This window comes from Delphinus delphis, chromosome 7 (assembly GCF_949987515.2).
Source record: "Delphinus delphis chromosome 7, mDelDel1.2, whole genome shotgun sequence".
NCBI lineage: Eukaryota > Metazoa > Chordata > Mammalia > Artiodactyla > Delphinidae > Delphinus > Delphinus delphis.
The window spans coordinates 85688123-85700398 of NC_082689.1; the positions used below are offsets into that span (position 1 = coordinate 85688123).

The 12276-nt window shown below is 36.7% G+C and overlaps 1 protein-coding gene across 10 annotated transcripts in view; it reads left to right on the forward strand.

The window, feature by feature from the left end:
- Nucleotides 1-12276, forward strand: part of GTDC1 (glycosyltransferase like domain containing 1) — a 437175-nt gene that overhangs the window by 103156 nt on the left and 321743 nt on the right. For 9 of the 10 annotated variants that reach the window (XR_009520175.1, XM_060016855.1, XM_060016852.1 and 6 more), the window contains one exon: nucleotides 2219-2422. Coding sequence is in view for 8 of the 10 variants with exons in the window: in XM_060016855.1 (XP_059872838.1) it covers nucleotides 2244-2422 (179 nt within the window). In the remaining 2 variants the exon portion in view is untranslated. Of the gene's footprint in view, nucleotides 1-2218; nucleotides 2423-12276 lie in introns of those variants that run through there. The other variant, XM_060016857.1, reaches the window with a different exon arrangement.

The following is a 12276-nucleotide window of genomic DNA, read 5'->3' on the forward strand; positions in this document are numbered from 1 at the left end:
TGTTTTTTTCCAAATATTAATGTTGCTTTCTTTGAGGTTATATATGAGTGGAATATTCTCTAGAGTGGTTTATATCACATTCCATCACTTGGGGAAATATCTCAGGTCATTTTTATAAGAACCTTTTAGAGACCTTTTAAGCATATACATGGCATATACACCTTAGTGTGGTTAGGTCAGAGGAAATAAAGCAAGATAGCAGATATCTGTCATGTGATGCAGTAAGCAAATTAGTGTTAAACTGCTTTTATTTTTTCTTGAAACCTTTGATATAATTTTCAAAATTGCCTTTCACTAGTTTTTCATTTGCTTTCTAGAAGTTTCCTTCATTTGAAGGGTTACTGGCTACCATTTTGTTAAACCTGGAGGCTGTTTTGTTAACTTACTGAATACAGCATTATAAAGTTGAAGTCACCAGCCAGCCTGGAAAAATCGAGCTGCATAGCACAGTCTCTGAGCTTACTTCTTGCCCACAAAATCTGCAGTACTCTCAAATTTGTATTTGAAATACAGTCTGCTGATGGGGAATGGGTAACACCCACTGCCTTTCAAATGCATGTGTATATCTACTTTTCCCACCTTTCCTTGGTGAATAAGGAGCTGTGTTTGAAAAGAACTGATTTTAAAATGCTGGAGGATTCTATCTTTACTCCTTAAGTAAGGTGGTTTATCCTAATAATGGGAGGGGCAAAATACCTTATTTCTGTTTGTCAGCTGCTATGCTTCAATTTTATCTTCACATCACACCTCTGAGATTAGTGCTTTTATCCCCATTTTAGAGAAGGTGAGACTAAGTCCTACAATGTTAGGTAGCTTGTCCAAGACCCTACAGCTAGGACATGACAGAGCTGAGCTTCAAACCTGTATCTCCCTGACCCCAGGACTCATACTTTTTCCACCTGAGGAGCACTGCTTCCTATTTTACAGATAAGTGAAGTATGTGTTTGTATCTTTTCCCCAAAAATGCTTATTGGAAGATTTAAGACATCAAGAAATAAGCTTTTTTCACTTCAGTCATTTCTTTGAGAACCGTTTGAGACATTTTGCTTTGAAAGGCAATTTAAGCAGGCATTGCTTTGACTGAGCAAGGTAAAGCACAGTTTTCTTAGTTAGGAGCATCACTGAGTTTTTGAGACTAATAATTTTGTGGAACAACATTATTAAGGAAAGCAATATGCTTGCTGAACGAGTGGTGTTTACTTAAGTCATAAAGGAGAATTCAAACATCTGGAATATTTTTAAACGATGTAGTTGTTATGTACCAAGTGATATTTCTTATTTACTTCTTACAGGAAATAGCATATAATTTGAAATATATAAAAGTTTTTACATTCATAGATGTATTTTTATCTCACTGAGCACTTCAACAATAGTGATACTATTAAAGTAAAAAGTTGCTTGACAGCCGATTCTCTGTGGTGACAGTTTTACCACATCTTTAATAGTAATGTTACTTTATCGCTCTTAATGCCTTTGTTGTTTAAAGTAAGGTTGTAGAAACTTTGCTGGTTCACAAGCATACAGCTTTACCCTACTTTTTCGGTCTTCCTTTGGGGGTGGGATATTGACAATACTGAGGAAGTGGTCAAGCATCTCAAGAAATTGTATCCTAAAGATTTTTAACACTAGAGAATAGAGATTTGAATATGAGTGTGTGCTGTCTTCTAAATATGGATTCGTTGGAGGCATTGGTAGCTGATGAATTTAAAGATGGATTAATATGAGAGTTCCAGAATCAGAGAATTCCTGAACTGGAAAGGCCCATGCAAATGAAGGGTTCTTGGAGTGAAAGTGTTAGTTAGGACAGGAGTTCAGTGACTGTCCAAGTCTAGATAGAGCTCTAGGCCAAGCCAGTGCTGAGGTTACTGAGTCAGGGTCATAGCCGTTCCAGCCAGGAAGTGAGTGATCACAGCGGGAGAGAACTTTAAACTTCCTGGGTAGGGGAAAAAACTGAGTCATTGTGGAAGTAATCTTAAGACATGAAAAAACAGAAATCAGAAAAATAAAGCATCTTTATTTCCTCTTATTAACATGAATGGTATAAAAATATTGATTCCAAAGTACAAACCTCAAGTGTTATATACTTTTTAAAAAAGCAGGACAAACCTATTTAAAAAAGTAATTTGTCTGTAAACGACTTTATTTGCTTTCTGTGTATAATATTTTAACATATTTATTTGAAAATATTTATACAAATTTTTTTTTGCTTAATATCTAGAATCTGTGAAGATTTGAAAGGGCCAATGAGTATTCTCATCATTGAGGCATTCTATGGAGGGTCCCATAAACAGCTGGTGGATCTGCTTCAAGAAGAGTTAGAACACTGTGTTCTTTATACCCTTCCTGCAAAGAAATGGCACTGGAGAGCACGGACGTCGGCTTTGTACTTCTCTCAGAATATTCCCGCCAGTGAGCGTTACAGGTAATTAGAGCCCAGGCTGCGTCTCCAGCCTGTTTTAAATGTACTTGTTCTAAGGAGGTTGCTTCTCTGTTGGCCTCTGTGAGATTTCCTTCAACTATGGAATTGGTCAGAATGACTACAGTAGCTATTCCTTTAGCGACAACAGAGCAGCAGACTACATTTGTACTCTGAGGACACCTGGTCGGTAGGAAAGTGGATTCATTTAGAGCCTGCATGCCTTTTCTCATTTGTCTTGTGCTTTTATCACATGCACGTGTGGGTGTATGATGACATTTTTTGGCCTGAGATGAGAGTTGATCCTGTGCACATTTGGTTTTTGCTTCCATAACCTCCCATGCCTCTTTTAGTGACTATGCTGTTTTAGGGTGTCTGTTCTGTACTAGGAGCTAATGTTGGAAAGATGGATATGACCAAGGCCTGTGCCCTTACAGGCTTTAAAGACTATTCAGAGATGAGTAGTTTTTAAAGTGTCATGAGAGTATGAAAAGGGGAGAAGTTGATTTTGACTGTGACAAATTGGAGGTCGCTTTGTAGAGTTGGTCAACTTTGCTTTGTCTGGAAGGATGAATAGATTTGGGGGACACAGGCCTCAGTTTTGAATTTTGAATTGTTAGGAAGTGGGAACTAGGGAGACCTATTAGAAGGGCTTACGAGACACACTGAAAAGTGTGGATGGGAAATACCGATTCCATTTTAAGGAAACAGTAGAATGGAATCCTCCTGAATATCCTTACTGCCATATGTCTCCTGATGGTTAAATAGTGGAAGATTATCCTACTGTGGTTTACATATCCGATGTTCTTACCGTTCTGGGCCCTTCTGTGTAGGACTGCATTGGTGGTGGCAGGAGTCGGGAGGGCCAGACTGATAATGAATGGAGTTCGAGCAGCTAGGTTGTTAGAGAAAGGGCACGTTGCAAGCTGCAGTGCTCACCTTGGCGTCAGCAGCCATTTCCATCTGCTGCTGCTTGTAAGGTAGGGCAGAGACAAGGGAGAGAGCAGCTTGAGATTTAAATGTAGGTTGCTGTTCTTAGTAGTAATTTTGGGGATTCAGAAAATAACCCATTTGGTGTATAAAAGCCATGCATCGCCTCTGAGAATTCAGATTGTCAGATGGAACAGCAGTGAGCACTCAAGTCATGTTGCTTGGGATTATAAAGGTAAAAGCTGTTTGGGGGCATATTGAGAATTTTGTATTTTTCTAATCTAAAGTGTATTTTTCCTTACATAATTTAATGTTTTATATTCTGATAATCACCAAGTGAGTATTGTGGATTCACTAGTAGTATTAGAAATTTCAGTGCATGTATCAATACAAAAGTTTTCAAGGCAATGACAAGTGAGTCGTTGCCTTGAAACAGTGCTAAACAGGATTTTAGCACTGTTGCTGTGCTAAAATTGATTGTTTATAGTTGCTTTCACATCTCATTTAATTGTGTTTTCTCAGCACCAATTGCATTATATTACTTAAGGTCAAGGAATCCAGTTGGCTTTATGGCACATTTTCATTTAACATTACCATTTGATATAATACTTTCATACATACCAAATGATATAATACATTTCTACAATGATTTGAGCATTGAAACAAACCATTTCTGTATCTGCTGTTAGATTTCATTTTGATTACGCAGTGTTTTGGAATGGAATTTTTGTATCACAAATATATGTGTGTGGATAGCATGCAAACAAACACTTCTGTGCCCGTGGCTTCCCCACTCCGTTTGAGGTCTGAAGCATTTGAGGTAAAACATCACATTGCTTTTTGAAGCAGTCTTATTTGGGAGGTAGATTTCTGAAAGATGGTGTCATAAAATATAAAGTTTTACTCTCTGATAGCCATAACCTCCAGGTCCTAACAGTGGTATCTGTGATCTTTCAAACTCAGCCATTTAAGCTGCAGTTAATGGTACTTATTAATCTAATCAGACTTCACTAAAACATATACCTCACCAGTCTAACTTACACTTATATTTGACTAACGATAACTTATCTACTCTTTACCAAATAACCTTTCTGAATACTTTTAGAAAAAACAGCAGCAGCTTGAAAACTTATATGCGAAGTTAAAAAATATGCTCACTCAACCCTAGATAGAAGTGCAAGAATGACGTTTTGTTACACCAGATAATTCTGATCTCTGTGGAGACTTTTAAAGATATGAAAAGTTCTTGATTTCTATTTACTTACTCTATTGGTACATTTGTCAAATGAAATCACCAAAATTCATAAAGATAAAATGATTAAGCACCAATATTGCATGCCATGCAAAAACTACTCTGAACTAGTAGGAATGTGTCTGATAAGAAAGACCTTGAATGTAGGTACACAGGTTATTTTTTTTCAACATCTGTACACATAGTCATTGTTTTTATAAGCGCGTTATCTGGGTAATATTTTATTACTAAAAGAATAAATGCTCCAGTCTAATTAATCAGCTTGATTCTGCTTTATCTTGACAGTGAAAAGAATACATCATGATTCACATTTAGAGCTGTTTAATTTTTATTATAGATTACAAAAGCTCCACAATTTATTTTTCTCAAAAGTAGTTTGGTAATTATTAGGTTTTATTAAAGCCTTGCCTTCTGGAAACTTCACAAAATGCAGAAAAATGTTTCTGAGGATGGGCCTCAAATTTCATGTTCTGAAATGTATGAGTCATTTGTCCCAGCATCAAGCATTTCTACTTTCTTAAAATATACCTAGAGTAGGCATCAAAGATGTTTCGTTCTTCTTTCTTTCTGCAATATCTCTACTGAACTGAAAGAATCGCTCTTACTTAAAATCATTTTTTTCACTCTCAGATGCTTACAGTTATATTTTCATTCCATCTGAGGTACTGTGGCAGATACTGATCATTGCCCACCTAACAGCCCTTCTTCCTTGTTAACGGAATTAGTTTTCTTTGGCGTGGCTAAGTACCCAGCCCCTGGGAGTGAAGCTTGATGGACTTAAGTCGGTCATGATGATTCCGTTCTCTGCCAGATTTTCCCAGTTTTCCTTGAAGCTAGTGCTGGATTCTGGCAAATTCAGTTTAAGTAGATTACTTCTGGGGGTTCTTCCAACTAAGTTTTTTTCTATTTTATTTTGTGCTTTACTTATAAAAAGAGAAAGCCATCTCCCCTTCTCTGCATTTCACTGTGGTTATGATGTATACAATTAGCAGATGACAAGATGAGGACAAAACACCTGAGCTGCCATAAATGGCTGATGAAAGGCTGGAACGCTATAGCTACCTAGTACCCTGAAAACCCTCTGTTCCTAAAACATCTAGCTATGTTTTGTAAAACGTAATAAATTTCGTTTTAAGTTCATAGCCGAGCAGAGTAAGAGAGGATCTGGAGAGGGATTTGGACATTAGAGTGGTCACCTTGCTTTGAAGCCGTGGCTGCGTAGTTTTCACAAAGGGGACTGGTTAACTGAGTTATGTTACGTTCTTGAAATGAAATACTGTGCAGCATTAACCTGAATTAGGAAGCTTTCTGTGTCCTCTTATTGGAATCTCTCCAAGACAAGTGACCAAAAGTAAGGTGCCAAAGAGTGTTATTGCTGCCATCTTTGGTGCCAAGAAAGGAGATTATAAGAACGAAACAATGGAAGAGTGCATTGGAAATGAATGAAGATACTTGCCTGGGGATTAGAGTAGCAGAGGTTGTTGGTGCCCCACCCATATCCCTCTCACCTTTCTCTTGTTGTGTGCCCTGGCCAGCTTCCTGCTGTCAGTCTCTGCAGCCCTTTTTGCCTGGAGGAGTAGCTGCTCTGCCAGTGCAGGCAGCAGGCCCCAGTAGCCCTCCGCCAGTGATCTCCGCCTCCTCAGATGAAATCATTCTGAAGTGTGAACAGGAGAGAAATCATTAACAAAGATTCCTCAAAAACCCTGTAAGTCAGGAAATAAAAGCATAATTCTAAATAATTCATGGGTCACAGAAGAAATTATAACGGATACTAAAAATAGAACTGAGTCATAGTCAACATACTGCATATCACAACGTGGGTTGCATCTAAATTGACAGTCGCAGCCACATCATCTTTAATAAATTTATTTTTATTATTGTCTTTTTAAATTGTGATATGCAGTGCCTTCTAAAGCTTGGCCCAGGGCAGGGCTCCTCTTACTTTAATCTAGGAGGAGTACTGGGAAGGAAACAATAAAAAGAGTAAAAAATAGTGAAATTGAAAGCATATATGTGTGTGTGTGTGTGTGTGTGTATAATGAAGATGAACAAACTAAAATTAGTGATTTTGAAATAATAAAACAGATATAAATCCAGGCATGCTTTATTTATTTTTTAAAGGCACAATTCATTTTTGGAGTGAAAAAAGTATAACTACAAATATGACACAGATCAATAAAAAGGAGGAAATACTGTTAATAATTTTATGTTAATACATTTGCAAACTTAGACAATATGGATAATTTCTTAGAAAAACATAACTTCTAACACCTCACTCAAAATGAAATAGAAAATCCGAATGGGACTATAATCATTAAAGTTGTTGTTACATTAACTAAAAGTCTCGCTATTAATAGACAGAGGCTGGGTCCTCGTGCAGGTTGGTTTACACCAGTTCTTCTCTGTCTCTTTCCAGACTTGCGTTACATGAGATCAAGTGTCTAGTTTTTTAGGTTTTCTGTTTCTTGTAGCCATACTAGTCCTAATTGGTGTTGATTATCATTATGATATCTCCCTTCCCTACTCCCAACCCTTGACCTTTTTTTTTTTTTTTTTAAATATCTAAGGAGGGGCAAGGAAAGCAAATAGTTGGATAGAAAATAAATTGAATGAAAGTTCAGTTGGGTCAAGTAATGTATAAAGTGAAATTCAAGCTTAAGGTGATATTTGATTGTTGATAATTCTGTTATGATTTGCCATTTTCTTAAATGGTACCTTGACTGTGTCTTTTCATTAAGCAGATTCTCTTTCAGGGAAGCTGTGATTTATTTATTTATTTTTGTTCTTAATTGAACTATTCGCTGTGAAACATTAAGCATAACTTTCTTTGGGAGAGTGAACAGTTTTAACTGATATGAAGTACCTATGTATGCTTGATGTTTTTAGCTAGCCTTTGTGAATAAAGATGGCTAAACTAGTGAATATGGGTAAATTAATAAGGAAGGTGGTGGTTTCTCAAACAATTCTTTTATAAATTAATAATTCAATTACTTTGCTTGGCAATTATATCTTGTTTTGAATTGTTACCTCTTGTTAAAGATATAACTTTCTGAATGATATAATAATACTTTAGTAATAAAACATCATTTTATTAAAATGTACCTTTCTGAGTAATTTAATACCATCTTAATCATGAAGACATCTTTATATTATTGTGCATCATAGTTGGGAATATAAAAGTAAGTGATGACTTGTTAAGAATTTGTGGGTAAGTGAAGTATTGTTAGGCATACAAAGGGCAGTCATTTTGCATCTCTATAACCAAGGTAAGATTTGATGGATTTAAATAATAGTAATAATAGCTAACATATTGAACATTTACCATGTAGTAGACATTCTACAGTCCTGGAAGCTAGATATTGTTTTCCTGGTTTAGCAGAGGTAGAATCTCAGGCTTAGAGTCAGGTTACTTGCACTGGGTTACACAGCTAGTTATAGTAGATACGTGATTTGAGCTCAAGTCTGGCCACTTGCAAAGGCCATACACTGTTCGTTCTTTTTAAGCCCATGCTTTTAACCACTATGCTATCTCATTAGCTTGCTGAAGTAGGTTAATTAAGTAAATTAAGCCCGACTACCTCTTGATGAAAAAATATATTACTAGATTTCTCTATTAGAAGTGGGTGGTGGTGCCTCTTGGGGTCTTGAGAAGGGATATAGTTCTTGAAACTTATTGGAGGCTGATATCTGGGAACCGAGAGTCTTTCTAGGTTTGTGAATGTGATTTTTTCATTTTTGCTTATCACATTTCTCTTTAGCTTTTAGCGATAGAAGTCACATGTCATTTGAATTTTCCTCTTGAGGTTTTTCTTTAAATCCAAATAAATGCTACATGTGATGCTTTTTTAAAATCTTCGGGTAAACTCATGAATGAAAATAACATTCTTGTTTGTGGTGCTCAGTACCTGCCATTACCAAATTACCCTCAAACTGCTATACTGTGAAGTTCTCTACTTGGTTTATGAACTTGGCTAGAGACAGCATTCCAGTACTGCCCAGCTCACTGCCCTTATATCATTACCAGTTGCGTAAAGTTCTTGGGGTTTGGATGATGTTCTGACACTGCGTAAATAATATTATCATTAGGTACGATGCCGCATCCCATAGTCTGACCCATATGTGACTCTTCCATTTATGAGAACTGGCCGAGAGTTTCCTTGTCACCGTTGCCCAGCCGGCCAGCTTCCCTATCCTACACTGCCTAATTGTGGGATTCTCTTTTGGTTTGTTTTTCTACCGATCTGCTCTTGTGTCTAGGCAGTGCACACAGCAGCTTTCCAGTATTTGTACAGTGCTTAGCGCTTTGTTCACAATATTACATCTCAGTGAACTCTCCTCTGATTGACAGTATAAAACCATCTGGACTTTTATGTTGAAAATGTAGCTGACCCCAATGCCACAGAAATAGTATAATACTGCACACCAAATAACTAACCATTCAGTCAGTCTCTGTTTCTCTGTCTCTCTCTGCCTATCTCTCTTTTCTCTCACTCTCTTCTCTCTCATATACAAAGACATGCACATGCACATGAATGACTAACTTTTAAATTACTGTAACACATCTTTCATTGCAAAACTGGAAACTGTGTCACAAGCATCCTAAAGGAGGGTTTCCAGACTTTATCTTTTCCAGTTTTCTTTGTGTTTCTTTTTCAGTTCTGTCAAGAAGTAAAGTATTCCAGTAGCAAGAAAAAAATTTTTTCATGTTATGGAGTTCGTAGTTTATTCTCACCATCAACTGCTAATTCAAAAGTGTTTGTATACTTAGTAGCAAGCACTGTGAACCCACTGCTTCCAAGGAGTGAAGCACAACAGTGGAACTTCAAGTGCATGTTTTTAATATTCCTTCTAGCATATTTTAAAAATAAAATAAAATTTCACATTTAAGATTCTATACAGCCCCCAGGTAACAGTGCATCAGGATATGTTATTATTTTGAACAGACTCTGTACCTTAAAGACCTATAGGATAAATCTCCCATATATTTAACCTTTGAAATTTGACAACTGTATTTTAAAAGACAAACTGGATGTTTATTACACTTTTACAGAGGAGAGAAAATCATTATTTTTAATGAAGGAAATGGAAAGAGCAAAACAACCCCAAACACCCTTAAATGGATGCAAAATCATACTATTGTATAAAAATGCTTTGGCTCTAGAGTAAGGACCTTCATAATTTTGCTTTTAGAAGTCACATGCTTATTTTTCACATAACAATTGAAACTGTGAGTCTGATCTTAGAGTGCTTCTAATCTAGTTGTTTTAGGTATTTTCATTGCACTTCCACTCCCAACATTTGTTTGTTTATTTGAGAAAGTGTTTCTGCTTTTATTAAGGTCTTAGTCAATGAAATATGTTTGCTTTGGGAGCTGTGTAGGGTGTGCACAGGTCTGAGTGTCTGACATCCTGTATTCAGGGCTTCTAAAGCTATGGTGCAGATACTCTGGTACCCTTCCCTTCTCTTAAGCCTCCCCTCTTAGGGAAGCTTTCATGCTCACCTATTTCCTTGGGATCAGATTTGGCCTCCTAACCATCTTTGGACACACTGTCCTGTTTATTAAATGGCCAATTCTTGTGCATCTCTTCTTTGTTTATACTCTGTGGTTCTTTCACATGATGGACCTGCTGGCCTCCTGACCAGCCAGCCCACAAAGATAACTGCAGGCAGAAGGCGGGAGCTGAATCAGGTCTTGTGCTTACAAAAGAGCATACATGTCCCTTTCATTCTTCTGTCTTTCTGAAGAACATAATCCTATATTTTAGTAAATTTTTTCCTGTAAGCAGTCTTTCCTATATTTCTCTTTGTTCACCATCTCATGCTGATCATCAAAATTTAACACTCCCTTTTGAGGAGAAATTCCTGGTGACTGAATACATGTAGTTGAGAGAGGGCAGGAGGGTGGGATGGTTTGACCAGACTAGGTATCTTTTGGTTCTTTTTCTAAGCTTGTTTCCATTTTTTCCCCCTTCATCAGCATGTATTAAGAACTTTTACGTCCAGAGCCAGTGCCTATGCGAGCACTGGTGATGTAAAGGCAAACTTGACAAACGTGGACGTACAGTGCTGACACTTAGTAAGCGTTTAGTAAACTCTGTTGATTGAAAGAAAATTTAATGCCTGTATATCCAATTGTTATACTAGTAATTTGGATTAAATAATCCCTGATTAAAAACCATCAGTGACTTCACCTTGCGTACGTAAAAATCCAGATTACATATAGGGCTCATAGGGCCCTGCCTGCCTCTGCAACCTCATCTCTGATCCCTGACATCTCACTAATGTGCTGTAGTAGCGGCATTGGCCTTGTTCACTTACTCTGAAATGTCAAGCTCTTTCCTGCTTCAGGTGCTGCTGCTTCTTGCTGGTCCTTCAGCTGGTAACACTAACTCATGTCCCCTCCCCACACCTTTGCTTACTTCTTCCCATCCTTCACCTTCTCAGAGAGGCCTTCCCTGATCAGCCTATCTAAAACAAGCCCTCTATTTCAGCATCCTAAATTAATGTATATTAATTACATTGCATATAATTTGTAATTATTTTATTTTATTTTTTTTCTTTTTTCATTATTCTGTGAGTTCCCTGATGACAAGGGCCATATTTGTCTTGTTTACCATTTTTATCTCCAGTACTTAATTTGCTTCCTAGCAGATAGTAGCTGTTGAGTAAATATGGTTGAATGAATGCTTTCATATCTGTGGGTTTGAAAATACAAACAAAATATGGTTGTAATTGACTTTGCTAATTTTGCTTATTTTTTTCAGCTCTCAGCACTACCAGTATCATGTGTCCAGGGATATCGTCTCTTCTGCACAGAGACTGCTTAGAGACATTTAAGGGCCTCAGAATTATGGGATTAAACTAAAGAATTCCTTACACACTTACTCACTTATTCTTATGGGTTGTATTAATCATACTATGATATCAGTCATCATTTGTTATGTAAATTTTGATAATAGAAAATATATTTTTCTGGAATTTCCCCTGTATAAAAATGTTTCTGGAAAAAAAATGTTTCTTAGTTCAGGAAACTTTGTAGAATCTAGCATATGTGTGAGATAATTTTGTAAAATTTCACATGATTATATTTAAGGCTTTTTAGATTTGGCAATAGCCACCCATGAAGAGTGGCCTTTTAATATATGGTGTGGAAGCTATAGGATAAATGAGAGATAAGAATTTGTCCCGAAGAAGTATTTAGCTTGGCCGCTGCAATTATTTAAGCATTTTTAATTTTTACTGCTTTTAAGACAGATAGACATTCTTTGTTTTGGTCACAAATACAACTAGTTGCCATTGTTTTATACTGACCTGCTTCTGTATTTATGTTACTTAACTGGTCCATTTGGGCCTTTGTGTTTGTAGCCTCTGGTCTAGACTCTGTCCAAGAATGCATCTTCAGATACTCTTCAATAAAATATATTTAAATGTACATATACATAAAGGAGTTTATAAAAAATATAAATCACTCATGTTGGAAAGAAACAATATACTGTAGTAGGGGAATCAGCAGTTCTAGGTTCTAATCCTAACTCTGCCATCAATTAGTTGTTTGGCCTTGGAAAAGTCATGTTTTTTAACCTTAGAGTCTTATTTTTTTCATCTGTAACTAAAGGTTTTGGTTTCTTCTGCTGAGTTCTATGATGTCTTAAACAAGGAATTAAAATCAAGATCAAGA